We start from the raw sequence: 23,388 nt of genomic DNA, 5'->3' as shown, positions 1-23,388 counted from the left end.
ACAAGAGCGATTTAAAACTCAATCTGCTCCAAATGACTCTGTGAAATCTGAGAATAAAGAAATATGGGGAAAAGTAAGTTTAGCTATTTAGACAGGAGTTTACTTGGTCTGCTTAAGGGTCAGAGTTCAAGCATCACAGTATATTTGTAGCAGTCACTAAAATGAACACCTCCATATGTTTTATTTAAAGGCAACACAGTTTAGACTGCACTAAGTCTGCTCTTCAGACAATATTCCATTAGATCTTTAATGATTGTGGTTATTTGCAGTTGTTTACATAAAACGTATTTGTAGTTTAATGGAAAAAGCACACACTGAATTTAGTTATACGGTTTTAACGGTTAAAGTAAACGTGCTGTAATTGTCTTTCCTGCTCTCTCTCAGACTCTAAAACTGGACGACAATGCTGCCGATCCAGAGACGGGCTGAGACGGCGCCGGGCCTCACAGGGACACGCGTGGCCCTGTAAGCTGTGACCACACCATCAAGGAAATTCCTGGGCTCTCTAGGGTCGCCTCGGTGGGTTTTTATTTTTATTTTTTATCTGCAGCTCCGTGCAGCTGCACAAGCTTCTGTTTCCACAACACAAATGCCCAGAGCTCTGAGCTGACTTAGACACTTGAAAGGGCACAGGGAGTGAAGGTTATCCCCCTCTGCAGAGTTCAGTATATTTCATAGTGGGAGTCACAGCTGCGAAATGATCTCTGTGTTTAATGGAAAAGCTCCTGTTGGCAAACTCTGCTTGGACAAACAAACATCTGAACTTTAGAACTGTTAGGAAACCTTCTTAACCCTTGTGCTATCATAGGCACTTTAACATTGGTAGTGGGGTCATCTGGACCCCACAAGACGCTGAACCTTTTTTCTTCAATGATTTGTGATCTTCACTGGTGTCCATGGATTACATGAAATCTTTCCACCTTTATCCACCTTTGTCATGGTAGGAAGAACACGTCAATGTAAGGATCGCGTCATCTGAACCCAGTAGCGATAGCGCAAGGGTTATAGTCCCCACCAACTATATTTTATTTTATTACAAAGTTGTTCCCAGTGGTCTTTTAAATGTAAAAGCAGTTTTAATTTAAACTCGAAAAGCCTGTGTCATTTTTTAGGACGTTTTCTGCACATCGATAGTGTCATGTTTCGTCAAGTTCCTGTCGGACATTTGTGTCCTCGTGTGTCGCTTCCTGTTTTCTTCTGAAAGTTCCTTCCACCTTTCCTGTCCATGTCTGTTTTCCCCACAGCTGTCTACCTAATCATCCCTGATCGTTCCCACCTGTGCTGTCCCTCCTCATATGTATTTATGGTCGGTGTCTCCCTCTGTCCTGTTCCTGATTATCATGTGTAGTTGCTTACCAAAACCTACGCCTATCTCAGGTTCTCAAGATTAAAAGTTTTTCCCAAGAACTCTGCATCTGAGTCCTCGCCATTCTGTGGTCCTTGTCAGATAGGAGCAAATTAGAAATTTGCTTTTGGGTTGTGACTAATTAGTAGTAGCTAATTAGTAGTAGTTATTTCCCAGCATGCCTTTGTTTACACTATTTGCCGCTAGCAAAAGGCCTCACAAAATCAAGCTAACATTAGCATACCAAAAAAAACCCCCAAGCAATATGAGAGGCATCCAGCTGCACTGTTTGGAGCCAGATACCAGCTCAGACGAGGAAAATAAAACGTACATGGATCTATTTGTCTGCTAGAGGATGATTTAGAAATGGAACCTGTCCACGGCACAAGCCTCATCTTAAGTCCGAGCTTTTTCAAACATCCTCTACATTCTTTTATATATGTTTGCTATATATTTACATTTTTAGCCACACACAAAAGAAACTGTTGTTTTCAGGGACAGTTTCTCCATAGCAGCAGTAATTTCTTAGAAAATTGCCTCTGAGTTGTTGATGTGGCTGTTTGTGCAGACTAAGTCCACCCCCACTTCCCGTCAGCCATAAGTGAGGGCTGTCCATGTACAGACTCTCCTGCTAGCTTCTAGCCGCTTACATTTCCAAACCTACATTAGCAGTCCAAAAAATAAAATGGCGAGCAATCTTGGAGAAAAAGTCAGACATGCAGTTTTAACCTTAAATTCTTTTATAGATTCCCTCCATCATGAGAAAAATGCCACAAGAACATGCTAAAAACACAAAACACAACATTGTCATTGGAGTGGGTCTTTTAAGTTTTCTTAAATAACTAATTAAATACAAAATTGATTTCATTTTTCTTTTCCTACAGCAGAAAAAGGAAAACACGAGGAGACATGATGGCCACTGAAGAACATCAGATGCAAGCTGGACCTGACATGCTTTCGAAGCGTTCTTCCCCTCCTTCCATAGGGAGCAGGCCCCTCAGAGATAAGGCGCTTACAAGTTCTGGACAGGAAGTATGGCGAGGCTGTGACCAGCTGTGGCTCTCAAAACAGCGGAGTAGCCCCTCCCTCCTTTTCTACAGGAAGTTGTCATGTGAAAGTGTGAATGGGGTTCATTCTGCTGAGGAGTGTGTGGAGTATAGTTACAGCTCGCAGATTTTGAGTACCAAAGAAAAACCTTTGCCAGAACCGTCAGCTGATAAGAACTGTGAAGGGATGAAGAACATTTTGGGGGATTCAGAGAGCACCAAACCAGACAGAACCAGCTCCTCCCATGTCCCGTCTGACCATTCCACAAGTGTGTACACTAACTCTGACTCTAAATCCAGTCCAAGTTTCTGCACTTCTTGCCCCAATAAACGGCACATCCGGCGTGGCAGCCTTCCTGTTTCTATGCTAGCATTCTACAAGGTGATTAAGAAGAAAGTTCTGCAGAATTTTACTTGTGTAGCACAAGGAAATGACCTACTCTATCATGCTTTTATGCTTCTAGACATCCTCTCACCGCTCCTTTCCTGGAGAGCCTTCAAGTGAGCCGGGCTCTTTGGCGTCGTCTCCATGTGGCTCCCCCCGTCTCAACCACCGGCAGCATCCCCATCAAGGAAACCTTAAAGACGGATTCTCCAGTTTGGAGAGACTCAACCGAAGACCCCGCGTTCAAAAATGCCCTTTGGAGAAACTGTTCCTTCCACGGTCCTTGGCGGCTACCATGACCCTCGACTCATCCTTTCCAGGAACCATAAGTTGCGGCAGGGACAGCAGCAATGAAGAGGAAGATGAGGAGGCTCCCTTGGATGAAGCAGAGTTTTTAAGAAACCGCAAGGACCGTTCTACTGTTCTCGTGAGGCGGTTCTTCAAGAATAATCAAAAGGTACTTACCAAGTTTCATGACTGCATTTGTTAAATATTCAGAAACTCTGAACTTCTCTTTTTTCTCCTCCAAGGTGACCAAATCCGTGTGTGCGGGAACCATAGCGATCGTCAGAACTCTGCCCTCAGGGCACATTTCCGACGATGTCTGGGGGATTGTTGTGGATCACAGATGCTGGCATCCCAGCAAAAAGGACGTGTGGTCAGTCTTACAGCGTGGAGAAGAACTCAGAGGGTGTAGAGGGATATTACACTTTGATAAAGCAAAACTGCAGCAGGTAAGAGAAAAAATAATGAGCACATTCTTTGTACACAAATAAACCCAAGTTTTAGCTTACTTTTGGTAGAAATAAAAGTGTTTGGTTCCACTTCTGCTGTGCACTGTTCACACTGTTAATGTGCTGTGAATTCTTAAGACTTTTCTATCAGAACCGGCGATAACTTCTAGGGAAATCTGAGCTACAGTAGCTCCTTTGTTGAATTGGGCCACTGGACAGTTTTTTTTTCTTCTTCCCACTATTGTGTATAAGACGTGTTCTGGTTTCACACGAACACGTTACCAGAACTCTTTCATCCTTGGACCAATTAAGATACCGATCACTCTGGACTGGGACATTCTGCAAGAGCTAAGCTTTTGTTTAACCTGTTACTACTCATGAAACTCGCCCAAACCTTCGTTTGACCATTTTTTTTCAATTGTTAACCTTTAGATTTAAAGAGCCCCTACAAAGAAATTATTGTTTTTGGTTTTTTTTAACATGGCCTTGTAGTATTTTTTCCCATGTTAGATGACATATATAAAGGAAAATTTAGATTAAAAGGGCATTTCTGAGAATTTCTTCATTAACATTTTTTATTGAAAATGCTGTCTGAAAAAGCTTGTAGTTGTTACGTATAAACTATTATTAGACGCTTTTTGCCTGGCTTCATTCTGATGCATTCACTTGCAGACAAATCGATCCATTAACATCATTGTTTTCCTCGTCTGAGCTGGTATCCAGCAACACTATAAATAAGATCAAAAGATGATCGGAGTGGGACTTTAATAAAGAGAAAAAAAGATGAGATCGAGTTGATTTTACAGCTTAGACACAACTGTCCTTACGGGTTGATACAGGCCGTCTGTACCGGGCACGCAGCCACAACATTTTCAGATTGTTGACTGCTCGTTGAGCCCATGCTGCAGGCCGGAGGTTGTAACAAACACTTAAAAATTTGCAAGGCTGAAATATGTGCGATGCAGGCTCGTTGTACAGATTCAGCATTTTTTCAGCCGCCCCTTTATATGACCCTCCACAGGCCCGGAAAACTCAAAAACCCCTTTAGGAGTGCATGTGCCTATAGGGCCTTAAGTCAAGGATTTTAATATTAGTTCATGAAATCCATGAAGTGATTTTCCTTTAAATTAACTTCTTGTATTTTTTGAGGCAAAAACAGAAATTTTCAGAAAGTTTTAATGTAAGAGCTCATTATTTTATCATCTAAAGATCCACCTTTTGTTTGTTTTGTTCAGTTTCTATCATTAGATATGTGAAGTGTTTTGTCAATGGGAAAAAAAGAGATCCAATCATATGTAGAATTGAACGGAACCATAAGCTTTCGTACTGAGATCACGTTGGTTGGGCTGTACTTTGAGCTCACTTTCCCCCATCATGGAAATGATGTCCTGCATTAACGCTGAGTGGTACATGATGATCGGTGCTGTTTGAAGCAGAGTGAGGATGCAGCAGGTCACATGACATGTTCAAGGAGCGTATTACCACTGATGCAACGCTGCGTTTTAGAGACAGGAGCTGCCAATAAGGCTGTCATGCCGTTGAAACCCCTGTGGTTGTTATTGCATGAAAATGTTCAACCTCATCCTGCACACATTTTGTACAATAGTGTGGTTTCAGAGGCACAAAGGGGCCCAGTCTTCACAGCTACTGATGCAGGGTCAGCGCCTTTGGTTCTTACTTATTAGGCCGAGGTTAAAACAGTCAAATAATACAAATATATCCTTTGTCGCCTCAAAAGAAACAATGGTATGCAGTTATTTAAACGTTTAGCTCTGCATTTGAGCATTGTTGAGGTTCTGCACTACAGTTTTGTTTAGGTTTATCAAACGTCACTATGTGTTTGTGTTTATTTTCTTAAATAACTAATAGTTTTTTGCTTGTTTGGCGCTCAGCTTAAGACTTTTACAAATGATAGAAGTTGTGTGTGCTTCACAACATTTAATAAACTCGTAAAATATTCAAACAATCAGTGAAATACGAAAGCACAATTGGTCCTCTACAGTATGTCAAAATAAAAGCTCAGAGTGTAACGGGGAGATGGACACAAAACACAAACTTGCACAAAAGCACACAGGCTCTTTGTTCAGGCTTGGCCTCGTCTGCGGAAAAATGATTTATTCTCTGTTGGTTCTGCTTCCCGCATTACTGACAGACTGAATGACGGGGCTCTGTATATGTGTGCGTGTGTGTTTGAATGAAGCAAACGTTAGAATTTAATGTACAGAAGCTGAAAACAGACTTCCATGAACTGAAACCGATCGGGACCAAAACTGTATATAATGTTCCAAGCAAGCGTGTGCTTTAATAACACACACGGATGCTGTTATGCTGTGTTATGGCAACAAAACATGTGTGTTTACTCAGGCCGGGGTTCACTGCCAAAAATCATCTCAATGAAATATCAGTTTCTGTTCAAGTTTGCATTGGAAAACCAATTCTTTTGGATCATGTCGAACGGTATCTGTTGATTTTAAGCTTTCATTAATTAAATTAGAAATTGGTTAATTAAATAATTGTTTAAAGGTATTGCTCTGAGGGAGAATTAATGCCTTATTTTGGTAAAATAAAAATTATGTTTAGGTTATTAACTCTCTGTCCTTACTTTCAGCTTTTATAGTGGAGAGTTTGCAGAAATGTTTGCTTGCTTTTTTTTTTTTTTTAATCTTCTTCCTTCTAATCTGGTAAAACTCAAATCTGTTTGCTTTTAAGATGCACTGCAAACATTGAGTTTTATTTAAAACATTATTTTACTGTGAAAATCTTAGTAACTAGTTGGATGTTTGATACTCCACAGAGTGAAATGTGTGCATGCTTGAATTTCCTGAGTAGTTCATTTCAAAGAGCTCTGAATGCCAATTAAAGCCCCAAAAGCTTTGGGAAGGAGGCCCACACGTGTGCATGGGATGTTGCATTTTCTCCAAACACACTATGTGCACGGAAACGTCTTTTTTTTTTTTCTTTTTCTGGCCAAAGTGTAGCCATAACACAAACACACACTGCACCACATCTTGTGTGAAGGGGGCTTGCACCAAAAAGTCATTAAAATAGAAAAACTTCAACTTTTGTGCAGGCGGCGTTGTGATTTCTGACTGTGCCACTCTGTTTTTAATGCACCCTTTGCGGTTATAGAAGTCCAGGGAGAGCGGCTTTAATAATGAGCCTATTGAAAATGGGGGAGCTGCCAGCACTTCTCCTGTAAAAACACAAGCGGAGTTCAGCAGAAAGTTCCTGACAGGGCTGAACGGTCAAGAATGAGCCACTTTGGAACAGATTCTTCACCAAGATCGTGAAAAAAAACAGTAGATGCTTGAAAAAATCCTCTAAAAGTTGTTCTGTTTGACCTTATACTACATTTGTGGACTTTACAGTTGAAGCATAATTCTTTTTAACTGATATAGGTGTTATGGTTGTTGCATTTGCCAAAAACACTACAGTAATCTTCTCTCTTGGTGTGTTTATTGTGAAGACAAATGAAGCGAGACAAAAAACAGGATTACAGTGTAAAAGGGAAGGACTGGAGCCAGTCACGGACAAAGAGAGGAGAGAAAAACAAGGATAACATGAGATTTTGGTCGTGGAAAGAGAAGGAAATCCAAAATGTCTGAAATATTAGAAACTTTAGGAAAGGAAATAGCTTCTAATAGCTATCTGAAAAAAGACTCCCACAAAACAGATTTCTACTCATAAAAAATAAAAAAGCAGCTACAAAAATGTAAGAGTTTGACCAATTACCGTTCTGCTTTCAGTCACAGAAAATGCCGTTTTTTTTTTAGTCCTCTTTCCACTGGGTTTCATTTAGCTAAGCTTTTTCTTTTTCAAAATGATAACTCCCCCAAAAGAAACTTTTGTGGGAATTCCAAGCACAGGGGAATGTAATAATTTTGCCTAAAAGTCCTTATGGGGGATTTCAAAATTCAGAACAAATTGCCAGTGGTGCTCAAGAAGAACCGCTAATGTTCTGTGCATCTGCAGTGGTAAACTGTGGCACCATTTGGAACACAGAAGTGTTTCATTTCAGTTACTTGGTTTGGTGATAAAAAATAAAAAAAAACCCTACTCTTGGGACGATCAAACAGTCTCCTAAACTAAAGAATGTCACAGATTTTGCCGCTCTTACCCCCTTTTTTTCCCTAAATAAAAACAATGCCATTTTTAAAGCTTTTTTTAAACAAGCAACCATTTCGAAGTAGAATAATTGTAAATATAGTTTGCACTAAAGTATCTTTTAGGAACAAGAATGTATTTTTCTCTCCGGGGAACCTTTATTCTTTCCTGTTTTCCACTTTTTGTCACGTGAGTCCAAATCATTCTGGCTTCCAATCTAGGAATGATGGGAAAATCAAAACAAAATGTCTTGTACTTTCTAGTATTCACTGCGTTCCTCATTTTCCTCAGACGTCAAACACCTCATGGGAATTCATTAGGAGCTAAAAAAAAAGCACATGCAGTTTTAATAAAGGTCATGCATGTTATGCTGTGATATTAAACTGTCCTTTGGGTGAGTATCATGCTTTCACAGTGAGCTGATTTATGCTTTTAGTAGTTAGCATAAGTCTGTGTGTCAAAAGAGAAAACTTACAAGACTTGGAGACGCATAAATGTTTGCCCATCTTTCTATTTTATTTAACTACGCATTTAGAGTTTTGGCTGATTAGATCTTCTATCTTGTAAATGATTCACGATAGCATCACATATCTCATAGTTGCTGTGTCTCGCAAATTCTCCATTTAGAAAGGCGTGCTGATGTATTGAGCAGTTTTTCTTATTGTTGTAATTTGCATTTTTAATAGAACCTCATATAAAAGTTCGGCAGAAAAGTGTCATAAAATGTAAATGCATCATAACTGTACAAGTGACATGTCTGTCCATAAAATGCATTAAAGCCTTTCTTTTGAATTAAGTCATTACCTATTTAGTAGTTTGCATATGTCTGATGTTGAAACTGACTTTTCACTTTAAGAGCTACAGCCAATGTGTATTTAGTTGTTGCCCCCACTTGTTGCAGCTCTTTAACACCGGAACTGTTGCCGGCGACAGTTAAATAACAGCAAAACTATCGTAAATCGTCAACTGCTCATTTGCGATCAACGTAAAAGAGCTCATTCTGACGCAGACAAAAGCGGTTTTTCAAATCGGCTTTGCATCGTTATAAAAAGCCTCTTTTCTCCACGACACAACCCGCATGATTTACGTTGTTTGCGTTAACACTTCACTACTGTAAAGTATTGCATATATGTGCAGGACCGCTGTTCTTTGCTTTAGAATTCCACTCATTGTGTCAATGGTTGAAGAGTTAAGAGTTGAAAGACTGTCAACATTGGAGCTAAGGCTCTGGTGTCAAAGGGTTAACAGTAGGGGGGGTTCAAGGATTCATTTATATCAACAATTCAATTCATATCATTATTTGTGGTTGACGATACATAGTCGATATTGGTTCATTTCAAAAGATCTAATTTAATCCGAGCCCTGACCTAAAATGGATCCAGGGCATCTGTAACCATAAGTTCAGCCAGTGTACCTGGGTACTGAACAGTGCAGTGTTCCACATTCCTTGTACTTCTTGAAAAATAATCCATTCACATTTTAGTTTCATAAAGTTCAGCCCACCATTGTTTTTCCTCACCAAAATACTAATAATACAAATGGAACATAATTAGAACAGCCTACCACACCGCAGGGTCAAACGTCTTTGCAAAATTTAAAGTGTTTCGACACTGGAATGATGGCTTGATCTAAAGGGTATTTTCAAACATCAACATTGAGGATTTATTTCATTTCGAAGCAATTTTTCTAATGATGTAGGTCATTACCAACTTGCCTCAGACAGCTCAATCTGGTTGGATTGTAGGAATATAAATTGAATACTCGTCACACGACTGGTAAAGGGTAAACAATTTTATAACATAGTCAACTTTTAGAGCCTCTTTTACTGCAAAAAAAGAACATACTTTAAATGACCAAAAGCACTTATTCATCTGAAAAGATCATTTGAGGTGTTTCAGTCCGTTCCGCGTCCACAGTTGCATAAGATCAAGCCAGATCTCATTCTGCTGCTGCAAACATTGAAAGTGAAAGAACAAGCCGCTCTCAGCAGATCTGTAAATTCCAGGGTGGAACAGGGATAGGAGGCCACCAGTGCAATAAAAAGTCTAGTTGCATTTCCATGCTGTTAAATATTTCACAGTCAACTGTCAGTGGTGTGATAACAAAATGGAAGTGATTAGAAATAAAAGAAACCCAGCCACAAAGCGGTGGCCATGGAAACTGTCTGACTGTACCAAGTATGAGGTTTGGTGGTAGGAAGATCATGATGTGGGGTTTATTTATAAACAGTTAACCCTCTCAGTTCCATTGAAGAGATCTTTAAAAGAGGACATTTTGGATTATTTCATGCCCCCAACTTTGTAGGAACGGTTTGGACATGGGCCCTTCCTGTTCTAACAGGAGCGCTCACTAGAAGGTCCATAAAAACACAGATACAGTGTTGTTAGAGTTCCTGCACACACATGCAAAGGCTGATGATTGAATACTTTCGGATATCAGATTAAGCTAGTTCTATTACAAATGGGATCCCTATCTGCAAGGCTAAAGATATTTTACATTCAAATAAATGCATCTCAGTCCTTATGACTTGTAAATGGTAAATGGCGTGTACTTATATAGCGCTTTCCTGCCTTCCTCGAAGGCCTAAAGCGCTTTACAGTCACACACACATTCACACACTGACGGCGGCTCCACTGCCAAACACTGGCACCAGCCTCCCACCAGAGGCAAGGTGGGGTTCAGTGTCTTGCCCAAGGACACTTGGACACATGGCCGTGCAAGGCGGGAATCGAACCTGCAATATTCCGATCGAAGGCCCTACCACTGCACAACGGCAGCCCCATGGTGGAGTCCAGCTGTGGCTAATAATCATTTAGTGGGTTGTTGCAAACAATCCATCTTAATGATTTCCTTTAGCATTTATAATTTCTTTTTTTAATATTTCTTTGTTTACTCTGTTGTATGTTGAATATTTGCTAATTATCCATCTCGAATGCAGGTTTTATGTCCTGTACACACACACACACACACACACACACACCCCCACACACCCACCTACACACAAACACACACGCACACCTACACACACACACACACACGCTTGAAAGGGTGCATTTCCAGATAAAAAGTCCAGCAAATATCCGCTTTTCAGCTTTATCTCGGACAATGTGCCAGACGTTGTTATTAGAATAGATTACAGTGATTCGTTTTCCAGCAGGTTTCCTTAGTAAAGATGTTCTTTTGTAACTTTGCGTCGTCAGCTAACCTGCATATTTGCCGACTGGTTTGCTGACTTTATCTTTTTAATCTTCACAGGCTTCCCTGTTGACAAACATAGTTCACGTTTCTTTGACTTTTACTGTTGTTTGGTCAAATTTGAAGTGTGGCTCTGAATACCAAATCAAACCCCAATAAAACAGAACAAGTAGGTATGAATCAGCAAAAAGCTTTGAGGTCAGCATTAGGCACCTGCTTGCTAGAATGACAGATTGGACTTGAAGGTATTTTTCTTCTTATCAGTGAGACAAATCTATTGAGCAACTTTCGGTTGTGTCACTGTGGTAGGACAATGTGCTGGAGTTACATTTTTACTGTTTTATTTTTTTTTTACTGAAATGTACTTTGAAATTCCGCACTTTGACTAAAAAGTCAAGTCCGTACTTGAGGTAAAGTTGGGGAATTCTGCTGCCAGTTTGTCTCTCACTGCATTCATCATCTGGTACGCATCCTGCTCAAAGCCTTTGTGACAAATGCTCCAAGATTCACACTCAACCCATCCTCCTCGTCCCCATTAACCCGTTTCCATCGCCGTCACACTTGCCTATTGAGCTAAGGAATGTGCCGAACATTCCTCTTTGCTGCCCTGCAGGATTTTAGGGCTTAGCTGTGGATTACAGTGCACGTGTGCTGAAAAACACTCTTGCTTTTAAGCAGATGTGAACTCACAGAAAGAGGAGGTGGGACACATCCTGTGTGCATCACTCCAGTGAGACTAGGACTGGGTCTGTTTGACGCCCCGAAGCCGTCACTTTTCAAGGTTTTATCTTCAAAAAGGTCAAAGACTCAAGATCTGTGGTTAAGAATCAAACATACGACCGTCCTGGCCTCGTTTAGAAACTACGGGCCTCGTCTGTGGAATAGTCTGCCTGAAGATGTGAGGGCCTCATCTACTGTGGAGGTTTTTAAAAAATAAACTAAAGACACACCTTTTAAATTAGCTTTTGATTAGATTTTATGCCTTTTTATGTTTTATGATGTTTTATTACATCATTTTTAACATTTTAATTGTTTAATTTACTATTTTCTATTCCTATATTTTATGATATTTTATCACCTATATATTTATTCTTCATTCTTTTGTTTTATCACATCATTTTATCATTTTATTTGCTTAATCAATATATATATATTTTTTTATATACTTTTTTATGATATTTTACCAAATATTCTTTTTAATTCAAATTAGGCTGTTTACGAGTGTTTTCTCACCCTCGGCTGGGGTGTTTGCGTCTATACTGACACCCCTGCCAATAGGAGGACAGGGCAGACGGCACCTTCTGGTTTCTCTTTATTTTATTTATTTATTTATTTTCCACTGGTGTTTGTCTTTGTGTATTTTATTGCGCGGGGCTAATTGAATGTATTTTATTGCATTTGTTTTTGTTTTTGTTTTTATGTACAGCATTATTTGAATTTGAATTTCTTCATTTTTTTTCTACCTGCAGGTGGTAATTTAGCCTGTATACCGTTCCTGACATTACAGAAGTGTTTGTGTTGGCATAAACCAACAAAACTCCTAAAGTCAGGATGGTAAAGAGGACAAGCTTAAAAAACAACATCAAACTTAATGCAAAACTTTTTATCTAACTAGCTGTCCATGTTTATCTACTTTGGTACTGGAAAAAAAAAATCGGTGAGCAGACTTGTGATCGCAACTTAGATTCTGGTTAAAGAGCGTGCTTACCAGCTGGAGGACATGTGTTGTTCAAACCACTTGTTTTTTTGTTTTTTTTTTGCCTCAGCTTTTTTACTTTCATTTTCAGACCGTCATCAAAACATTCAAAGACAACACAGCGAAAATATATAGGCTTTGCAGAAAAAACTCCTAAAAATGCAGAGTGATGCTTTTAAATTCACTCTTTCTTTTTTCACATCAAAATTAATTTAAAAGGAAGAAACAGACATCTGTTAGTATTAATTACATTTTGTGTCGTGCATAATTCTAATCTATAAGTATTATCTTTTTTTTGGCCATTCTAATATTGAAATATTGTCGTTTTAATAAGAAGAGATGATAAACTGTAAGTGAATGGTCATGCGTCAGTTGTTGGGGCCATCTAGTGGCCATGAAGATACTTTTCTCTGCAGAAAAGCTTTGGTTGCTAAATCCTTTTGGTACGCGAGTACCTAGGACTGCTGAAACTCAAGTGGTGACTATTTTGTGTAAGAAGAAACACACATGAGCTACTTCAAATCTTTATTTATAGTTAGAGAAAAACAAAAGGAACATTTCTTGTAGATATCTGCCATTCCCAATGGTTTGTTTCTCTCATCTAAAAAGTAAGTGCAGACCAATTTTTTAAATTTAGAACATTACTTTAGTTCATGACTAGAGGTTCAGACCTCTAGTCATGATTTAAGCAAAAAAACATAAAAAAAATAAAGGTCAACAAGGGTTGTGCTTTTATACTGATTTTATATAAATGAGGCCAGAGCAGTGACTTTTCTGTAAAAATTGTTGGCCCTATCTTGTCCACCAGATGGCAGTATTACTTTTTAAATAAGAAATAGAAAGTATCACATCTGTTTTTAATTTAAGGTATTCATCTTTTCCTTAAAAAAACACGTGCACTCAAAGGACAGGTGAGGTAGGTAGTACGATTTTTGAACGGTGAAGTTTACAAACTCACAGAGAGACTCAGATTATGTTACAATAAATACAATGATGTCAGACTTGTTAATAACCTTAAAAGTGAGGTATAAATTATGCTTGAATATCCAAGTATGACCCCTAATAAGAGGTTCAGAAAACAGCATAATGAGTTGAGGATTGATCAAAGAAATGCTAAATGAGCACAACCCAGCTGTTTGCTTTGTTTGGTGGAGCGCTTTGATGTCAAATGGGCAGCAGATTAATGTTTCCGCTTAAGTAGGCAGATCTAATAAGACAGACCGATTTCATTTTTAACCGGCTGCACCGTTTATGTAAGAATATTTACATTTGTTTAGCAGCGTTTTGAATCCAAAGGGACTTCCAAGGCTGATAAGATATCAATATTTTAGCTTCTGAGCTCCTGCAGGTCAGGATTCTTCTGCATCCTGAAACATCTAGTTTTCACTAATCCTTGTAAAGAGGATTTTATGGCCTTGGAGCGGTTCACACATATTTAAATAAAATATTCAACCGACTAACAATTTTTTTTTTTTGTTTTTTTTTCTGTCCCAACCTAAAAACAAGGCGGGCCTCGGTGCTTGGGTGCTAACTCAGCTGTCTCACCTTAGTGGCAGGCTTACAGCAGAGTGTGAAAATTTGTCGAGTAAAATCTTCTTTTTATCCGTTAATTTGGATATAAAGTCACTTCATATATATTTAATTTTATTGAAAGTAAATATTTTCCTACTATTTTTTTCACAGGAGTTGGACCAGGACTGGTCTAACTTATTGGAAACTATGGTAGTAAACTGATAAAATTGATGGAACGTAAAACTTATCTGATGGCAAATGTATGTAAAAATTTATGATATAGAGTGTAAACATGTTCCCTATGTTGTGTTTACTTTCCTCAACGGTGGGACCAATTATAACTGAATGCCCCATCCGGTCAACTTCAGTGTTTGTATGCTGACGTTTGTATAGCCACAATGCTAATATGAAGCATGAATGCAGTCAGCGAGGACTGCCATCAGCGTTTTTAATTAGATGTTGTCATAGAAACAGAGAAAACGAGTACCTAAGGCCTTAGTCACAACTGGCCTTATAGATAGATAGATAGATAGATGACTTTATTAATCCCACAATGGGGAAATTTCATTTATCTGTGGCAGCAACACGACATTCAGAAATAATCTATATAATATAACATCAATAAAGGACATCACAAATTACATTTATATTAGATAATTAAAAATATTACTAAAATTATTATGAAAAATTATTATCAAAAATGAGATTCTTATTATGTTCTTATTATTATTACCATAAACCAACCAATAAGATAATTTTATTATCTTATTATATTATGGGTGGATACGGGCTGCCTGCTGGTAAACAATGGGCCAACCTGTGCGCAGGTGGTCCACTTGAAATTTTAGACTGTTTGGTGAGCCCGTAACGCAAAAATGTTCTACAGAAACCCTATGGGTGACGGGACGGGTCACAGCGAACATGTAAACAAGAATATGTAGGTAAGTCAGGGAGAAGTAGGTGAGACGGAAGCATGTTGGATGGAATTTTTCATTGTGCAAGCAACGCATTATTGCTATTCAAGTGATACTATTGTACATTACCTGACTGTTAATAAATTAACTAATCATCGTGTGGGCATCCTACAGGCGTCCTACAAGAAATTACGTATCACAGGCAAATCCCATTCGTGCTGGATTTGCACACGTATAGTAAGGAGCTAGTAACCACCGACAACTGAAGTGTGGCGTTAGGACACCAGACGACAGCTTCAGCTGTATGCCATAAGTGTCTGCAACCCTTTACAAATACTTCACGATACACTTACCACGCCCATGACAATGGTACCTTCCATTTTCATGATGTTATGAACCAAAAGGCAACTGCGAGACACACCTGTGCTCTGCTTAAGATGCAGCTGCTCCTCTATACGAGCCTCCAGATGCCCGGGCAACACTCCACTCCAGGCCAATGATGTCCAGTGGCGTCTTGTCTCCAATCAGGTCCCTCTCCAAAAAGTCATACCACACGAACGGGTCAACCCACCTGACTACACATGTGACTGCGCCGGTTGGAGTGCCCCCCCCCCTTCACCTTAACAACCAAAGTGGTTTTGTCCAACACATTTAGCCTTCTTTAGAAGTAGATTTCTCTCAGCATTGATTTATTTTAAAAGGAAATACCTTCATATGTTTAATTAACCATGTAAACTTGTCTTTTTTTAAAGAACATTAGCTCACAATGCCTCATGAGGTGTTTCATTATCTAAATCTTCCGATGTTGATCATTTGTTGTAACAAATCTGCGAGAAAGGGGATTAAAATGTTCACTTAGGAAGAGAGAAGTTCAGTTCTCACTTGTTGGGTTTGAACTTCAAACAAAATGTTCTTATTTAAGTTTGGTCTCACACTGCTTATGCTTTGGAGTGGCTCCAAGACAAGGATCGATATAAACCTCGCAGACCAGCATCTCCTCCATCTTTTCTGTGTTTAGAGTGTGATTTGATAAAATCTCCCCTCGTAGAGCCGTGCCGCGATGGGCCGTTTGCCTCATGGCCTAATATGGGGGTACCCTCTGAGTTAGGGAGTGATCCTTCAATCTCCTTTGTGTCTTCTCCTTTTCCTCTTCCCATCTTCATTCTCTTCCTCTTCTTTTGCTTCCACTGCTACTTTAACTGTTGTGGGGATCTGTTCCACTCCCTCTCTTCCTCCGGCTCTCTTTCGCTCCAGCCTCTCCTCACTTTGCTAAGTGTACACAGTCTAAGAGGGACTAGAGCTTGGTGGGGGTATTTTTCTTCCTGTCTCTTCAGTTTAAAAGCCTATTGTGTTACAGTAAGTAAACTGTTTATTATGAATTATTGCCAAAGTTTGAGAGAAACTTGAGGTCCTGAATGTGTTTCATTTGCTATTACAATCGTAGTCTTATTACTTTTGCATAGAGTTGGATGTATCTCACAGATTGGAAAAGGTTGGACATTAAAATCAGTTTGTAATTGGAAAGCACAAATTTACATTTTAAAAACAAACTTGCATCAGTTTTACTGATAAAATGTTTAACATCAGTAGATAAAAGGTGGATTGCACGCGTTGTCCTCTTTGGGGAAACTTTTGAGTGCAGCTGGCCAATAACGCCTCACACAGGAAAAAGCGAACAGCTTATCTCTGCGTGCTTTTATGTTGGAGGGGTTTGGTTATAGAATGACATCATGAGAACTGTGAGTGGGGGAGTGTGGGGGTCCCACAGAGGGCTCTGGGTAATGAGTTCCAGGTTGTTTTGGCCCTCAGGATGACCCCCCCTGACACTGCTACAACACATACGCTGTTTTCTAAAAAAGATATATAAATATATACATTTAATGTGTTTTGACTTAAATATTGACATTTCAAAAGATTTGATTGTTGCTTCTTAACCAAGATATATTTGATTAAAAATAACCTAATGGAGTTGATGTCCCTTTAAAAAGCCTGTCTGATGAAAATTGTGTTCTTGGTGTTTTTAACATGTTCTTATATAAAATTCATATAAAAGGAAAATGAAGCTCAAAATTGCATTTCTGACTTTTTCTTTATTTAAACCGTTGTGAATCAGGACCAGAACATGCTGTTTGAACAAATAGTAGTTGTGATGTAGAAACTACAATGGGCGGGGCCACAAGCTTCCTGCTCCGCTCCATTCTGATCAATTCTGCATTCTCATCAATTTGTTGACGACTAGATCCATGTACGTCTTTGGTTTCCTCGCCTGAGCTGACGTCTGGTTCTAAACTGTATGGCTGAATAGCTCTGATATTGCTCGTCATTTTTGGCTAAAATGGCATCATCCTAATTAAAAGACCACTGAAAAGGCTTTAAAAATAGATCATCGGAGTGGGTCTGTTTTACATGTGACTTTCAAAATAAAAGTCATCCCTTTCTGCTTCCACTTGAATCCTGTCCAGTTAGATGACATAATCCTTTCCTTCATGTCACACCTTTTGTTTTGTTTAAGAGACCACAAAATCAGTCGTTTTCATTTCATGGCTAAAAGTTGTTTTATTTGTTTAAGGTCTCTTTATAAGGCCGGATGGAATCGTCAGTGTTCTTGTTTGTGTGGCACAGAGTTCACACAGTTCCTCCCTTAACCTCGTTAAAGGTGTGAGGCAGCGCTCAGGAGGTGGGCCTAACTCCTGGATCTGTGCTGAAATGGCTCCTGGTGAAATTTAACGGAGTTATAATTCCTGTCACCCCTGGCTTACCTCTCTATTTCCTCTTTGGAGCACCCCCCCCTGCTTCTCCCTCTTCATCTTTTGCTTTTCTTTTTTGGCTTCCTGCTGTGCTGTCCTTTTTCGTGTCCTTTCTCCTCTCTCCTCTTTCACTTTTTTTTATCTTCTGTTTCCCTTTTATTCGTCTGTCTGTTTCTACGAGCCTTTCTTAACCCTTCCCTTATCTTATTTGTGTATTTTTTTATTGTATTTTTGCTCTACTTTGACACAAAAAAATGAAAGAATTTGACAGTGCCTTGCTTAGAGCTAAAATGCCCACACAAAGAATATAAAACACAACCTTGGAGAAGGAAGGCACGCTTCTTTAGAAGCAGGGGCAAATGCAAACATTTCCTTGTGAAGTCTGCAGCGGTGGAAAAGACAGGAGACAGCAGTGGTCTGATCATTTTTTGGGTGATTCAAAGCAGGGTTAAAAGTTGTTTGCCCAAAAAGCGGACGCAGATGTATAAAACCGGGCGCTCTGTCACTTGTTTAACCTGACTGAAGACGTCTGCTCGGCTTGTTTGGGTGTGCTTGGTTTATGTCTTTTATTATTTGGCTTATACTCTTCGGGACGGGATTGGACCATCCGGTTGCCGGGAGACCAGAGCTGCTGAACATACCTGGCTCATGAACAAGTGTTTAAATATTCTCGGTCCAGTTCATTCGTCTTGCGGGCCGAGCGGGGTGCACATTTTCTTCATTCTCTCAGTCCTATCTGTTGGTGCTATTTTTGCTGCAATAAAGCAAACACATTTGGAGTTGTTTAAATCTCCAGAATAAGGGGCATTGTCAAACTGAGACATATTTTTCTGGGTGTAATATTTTTTAAAAGCCTTGCAAAACACACTATTTAGTGACAAAGCAAAATCAGTGAGGAGTTTATGAATTGTTTTTTATTTAAATGTCTTTTTTTACTTTTTCTTTTATGTCTTTGCAGCAATGAAATCATTTTTTATGTATTTATTTATGAGCTAAGATAGCTTCTTTTGTCTTAAATGTTTATCTATATTTAGCTAAATTCAGGACAGGAAATGCCTTCTTTTTTGCTTCTTTTTTTTTTGTTCTGTACAAAATATATTGAACCAATACATGTGTGTCAAAGACCTACTCTGATTATCTCTTGGTCAAAAGTAAACTTGTTCCCTTTTAATTATGCCGTTTTGGGCCAAACTAAAAAAAACAGTCATTTTCAGGGATTTAGTTTCTGCAGAGCAGTAGGAATTCATTAGAGTTGTAAAGCATAACTTTCCAACATCCATCTGTTCCCACTCTCTCCTGCTAGCTTACAGCCCCTCACAGCCCCAACCTAACATCACCGATGCAACAAAAATGGTGAACAATACTGGAGCTATCCAGCTGTAAAGTTCTGAGCCAGATACCAAGTGGAGGAAAGGGTTAGTCAACTAGAAGTGGATGCATTAGAATGGAGTGGAGCAGCTTAGTTCCCGCCCATTCTATTTTCTACGTGACAAATACAATCTTTTTTTTTGATTGCATTTTTTCATCTGCTTTTGATCTACAACAATTTGAAAAAAGAAATACTCAGAAATGCAATTTTGAGCTTAACTTTTTCAACTTATACCCTCTATCATCAGAAAAATGCCACAGAACCTGTTAAAAACACAAACAACACGATTTTCACTGGAGTGGATCTAAACACTCTGGACGTTTGATCCACATTCCAGGACAAACTAAATCCACATTCTTGAATAGCCCTATGGTGTTCACACTGGACAAGCAGGGAGGGGCTTCTCTTTTTCTACTGTTTACTTGCTCATGTACGCCACCTACGGTTGGAAGAGACTTGTTGTGAAATGACGTAAATCTTACAAATCTTGCTCCAGGCGAAATCCGAGTCCCTGATTGGTCAAAGTTCAACCTGGTTTAACCTGCAAGCAGCAACAATGAAAGCACGTTTTGTGCGAAGAGCCCGTAAACGGTCGTAAAAGCGTATGTAGCTACCTGCAATTGTGAGAGTTTGAAAAGAGGAAGCCTCAAACGTGCGTTTACTTTTACTTTTTATTGAATAGTGCGTTACCAAGGGTGGTGTGAACGTGGCTTCAGAAACTTAGACTCACTTGTTGTAAAACAATTGAAATTAGTCTTTATTTGAAAAAAAAAGTTGAGTTATTACCAATATAAAGAAATTAGCATAACATTTTCAGTCTCTTAAACTACAAAGAATTTTACTAAAAACGGGACTAAAAAGTTGATTTCTCTCCTGTGACTTCAATGACAGAAAAATCTCATCGTATCTCTTCAGTTCAGACTGTTTTAAAAGCTAAATGTGAAGCTGGATGAGTCAGTGTCAGTGTGGTGGACTCATTTCTCAGGAGGTCAAAGCACTATTTTCTTTAGCTTGTTTGTTTATTTGACGAGTAAGCTCGTGTTTTTAGTGCATTCATATCGTTTTGAAGTAAAGCGTCCACAGTCATGCTGGGAGTTTGGAGGGAGCCTCACGAAGCTGCTGAAGATGTTCGTAGATAACTGGGTTCCGTTCCGGAATAGGCTGCGTTTGTGGAGGTCAAAGACATTAAAGTAGAGTGCTGAGGATGTGTGCTGGTAAATTTCAGGGAGTCCAGTCTCTGCCTCCTCACCGCCCTGCTCGCTCATGCATACTGAATGCATCCGCCGTGACAAGCATTATGGCACCAGGATGAGTCACAAAGTTTTTTGCATGCTTGCTTTTGAGCACGTCGATCTGGATCTTTGTGCGCGCGCGTTCCAGCTTAAAGTTCAGAGCGGTGGCCCTCACTGCCCCCTCACTAATCCCTTCCCAGAATTGCTGTTGCCGGGCAAAGAAATGACCCAACAGGACACTAATGGGACCTAATACTTGATACTCATTCATGACAGTAGTTGATGTGGATTGTCACCTACATCGTTACCAGCAAAGACGCTCTAATGGTGATAATGCTATTCTTTCTGTGCTGCTGTTTGATTGTAGTCAACAGACTACCAAAAAAGGTGCAAAAATGTTATAATCTACTCTACAGACTCTTCAGGCACCTGTGTAGTTTGCCGATTGCTAACCTATGCAGCAAAACTCAGAAACAGATGACCAGAATTAGTGCAGCTGCCTTGAGTCGGTATAATTTGCCTGTCCTGAGCTTTGGCAATTAGCATTTCCTGTACACGCACAGTGTAACACGAGCTACAATGTCATATTAGTGGCAGCTGTCTAATACAGACTCACTTCTACTAACTAGCTAAATAGCAAGATCACTGGTAATGCAATCTTCGATGAAGAAGAACATGCCGGACGTATTGATGTTGGACGACCTTCACTGTGTTTATGTAATAAAGATGAAATACAATTATTGCCCTCCTGTCGTCTGTGACTGTGGCGACATATACTGCAGTTTGTCTTTCTGTCACTTATCAACACATCATTTTTGTTGTTGTTTGATATAAAAGATGACCTTTTTCTCAGGATAAACTGACCTGTTGATAGTTTTTGCATTTATAATTAACTGTAGAATTGGTCAGATTGGAACCACATTCCTAATGGTGTTCCCTGTGTTTCTTGGACAGTTTGTCCTTTCATTTCTAGTTGTATTAGTCATTTCTGTCATAGTAGTTCTTTCTGTTGTTGGCTATCAGATGGAGGACATTTTCCAGGATAAAAAGGTAAAGAAATTAAAATGTAAAGTCGAGTATCTGCTCTAAAGAGCTTCCAATAGAAAAAAAAAAGGGAACTCTATTTCTATCACCTAAGAAAATAACCAGACCCCAAAAATGCAAATCTTTAAAATCAATTGTTTAATGCTAAGCAGCAGAGTATTTTAGAGATGGGTAAGCATGCCAGGATTGGGTATAAATATGATTGTGTAAGCATGGTTAAGGCTCAGCTTTATAAATACACCTGGCATTTGTGTCTAAAGACAGTGCCACAGGAAGCCTGAGCACATTCAAGAGTCAACTCTGTTCTGTGGTTTTGACATTCTGATTGAATGAACTTAAGAAAAAATTAAAAAATATCCTGCCCGATTTGTTATCACATTTTGTTTTATAATGCGTATTACAAAAAACTATGATAAATTGTTTATGAAGGCAGTTAATTAAAGGAAATGATATTTACACAATTGCATTTAGAAATAGATAAAATTAGGCTACGGTTCCATTGCAGGATGGGAAGGCATCGGCAATAACTGTAAGATTACCTTCTGCCAGCCGATTTTCTTGAAAAATTTGTTGGCGTGTTCATGAATGTAGACGGCGGCTGTCAGGGATCATTCATGCAAGGATGAGGCCATTACGAAACGACAGGGTGGTGGCAGCCGGATCGCCGGCCGGCAGCAGCTCTGATTGGACGATGTGGAATTGTCTCTGGATGGTGGCCTTCTGTAACAATTACCACCGGCCACCAGCAGCCCGGTAGCCGGAGGTATATAAAAAGCGGCAAACATTAAAAAACTTTAGACAACAACCCTCCCAAGAAACCGAACAAGGAAAAAGCCCCAATGCCCAAGAAAACAAAGGTCCAAGCGGTCCAACCACAGCAGGATTTATAGGGTTTTTATTGCAGAGATCCCCAGATTGATGTCTGGTCATTGCCAGGCCCTCGGCCCATGTCAACAGCCCATGTCGAGTGCCCCTTGCAGCTACCCTATGGCAGCATGGGGACAGGGGGGTGGCTAGAGGGTGGCAGTCTGAAATCGGCCAATCATCAGATAATTCGGGGACCTCGGAGACCCTCAATTATTGCACTGGTGCCTTCCTGCCACCAGCCTGACACTGGACTGCCACCTCGCGACCTTGTTTTATGCCTGGGTGACCACTGATAGCAGGCAAAAAAAAAAAAAATGGTCCAATTGCCGTAAAAGTGTCACTTTTTTCGTAAAAAGCATTTCTACATGCAAATGCCGCCGTGTGGCCACCTGCCAAATTTGCTGGAAAACTTGTGCTGTGCCATTTTTGGGATATGTTATTGTAGTATTATAAGAATACAAAGAACAAGACATTTGATTGAAAGCTATTTGCACGTGACATTGGTCCAAAAGTCCAACCCTTTTTTAAATGAATTTGCTTTGTTTACCAGGCTGACTAACCCCTATCAGTTTGCTTGTGCTGGTGCAATGGGTTCTCCTCCTTCTACTCCTTTCACTTTTCCTCTCCAAACGTGCATTTTGGTTGGTCTTCCTTCCCCTGGGATTGCTCAGATCTGACAACAGCCAGCCTACACCCTGTGCAGGAAACCCATCCCTCTGAGACGAGTACAAAGTCATGTATTATGCTCTACATGTGGGTCTGTTTGTGCCCCCTTGTCACGTCGGAAATGTCAGTTTGTCATCATATAAAAAAGAATATGGGAAAAAAATTCTAAAATGTCTTAGGATCTTTCATTTATCAATGTAGGACCTCCTCATTTAACCTAGTTTGGTGACTACTTAAATGGCGCTTCTCTACTTTTCAGTCATGTCCCATTCACACACACATTCACACACTGATGCCACCAACCTGTAAGCAATAGGAGGGAGTGTCTTAGCCAATGACACTTCGACACATGTGCAGGCAAGACGGGAACTTGACTTTAACAATATTAAACCCATCCCTGGATTTGGCACAAAAAGAATTTAGTCACATTTTCCAATGTACATTTCCTCTGAACTGGCCTTTAAAATAGAATACTGTTGGGAGTAGGGCTGCACGATATGAGAAAAACTCGCGATATGCGATATTGGTGATT

The 23,388-nt window shown here is 39.6% G+C and overlaps 1 protein-coding gene across 10 annotated transcripts in view; it reads left to right on the top strand.

Annotated features, from left to right (window-relative positions):
• Window positions 1-23,388, top strand: part of plce1 (phospholipase C, epsilon 1) — an 85,030-nt gene that overhangs the window by 10,340 nt on the left and 51,302 nt on the right. For 6 of the 10 annotated variants that reach the window (XM_011487982.4, XM_078937467.1, XM_078937461.1 and 3 more), the window contains exons 2-5: window positions 385-519; window positions 2,230-2,773; window positions 2,856-3,233; window positions 3,307-3,510. In XM_011487982.4, coding sequence (XP_011486284.2) covers window positions 2,255-2,773; window positions 2,856-3,233; window positions 3,307-3,510 — 1,101 coding nt within the window. In that variant the 5' untranslated portion in view covers window positions 385-519; window positions 2,230-2,254. Of the gene's footprint in view, window positions 1-384; window positions 520-2,229; window positions 2,774-2,855; window positions 3,234-3,306; window positions 3,511-15,914; window positions 16,288-23,388 lie in introns of those variants that run through there. The other 4 variants (XM_078937463.1, XM_078937465.1, XM_078937464.1 and 1 more) reach the window with 2 other exon arrangements.

The sequence above is a fragment of the Oryzias latipes genome, chromosome 19, assembly GCF_053564925.1.
Source record: "Oryzias latipes strain Hd-rR chromosome 19, Olatipes_Hd-rR_3.1".
Taxonomy (NCBI): Eukaryota; Metazoa; Chordata; class Actinopteri; order Beloniformes; family Adrianichthyidae; genus Oryzias; species Oryzias latipes.
The sequence above is the reverse complement of the archived record's forward strand: the minus strand, read 5'-3'. Positions and strand labels throughout refer to the sequence as shown.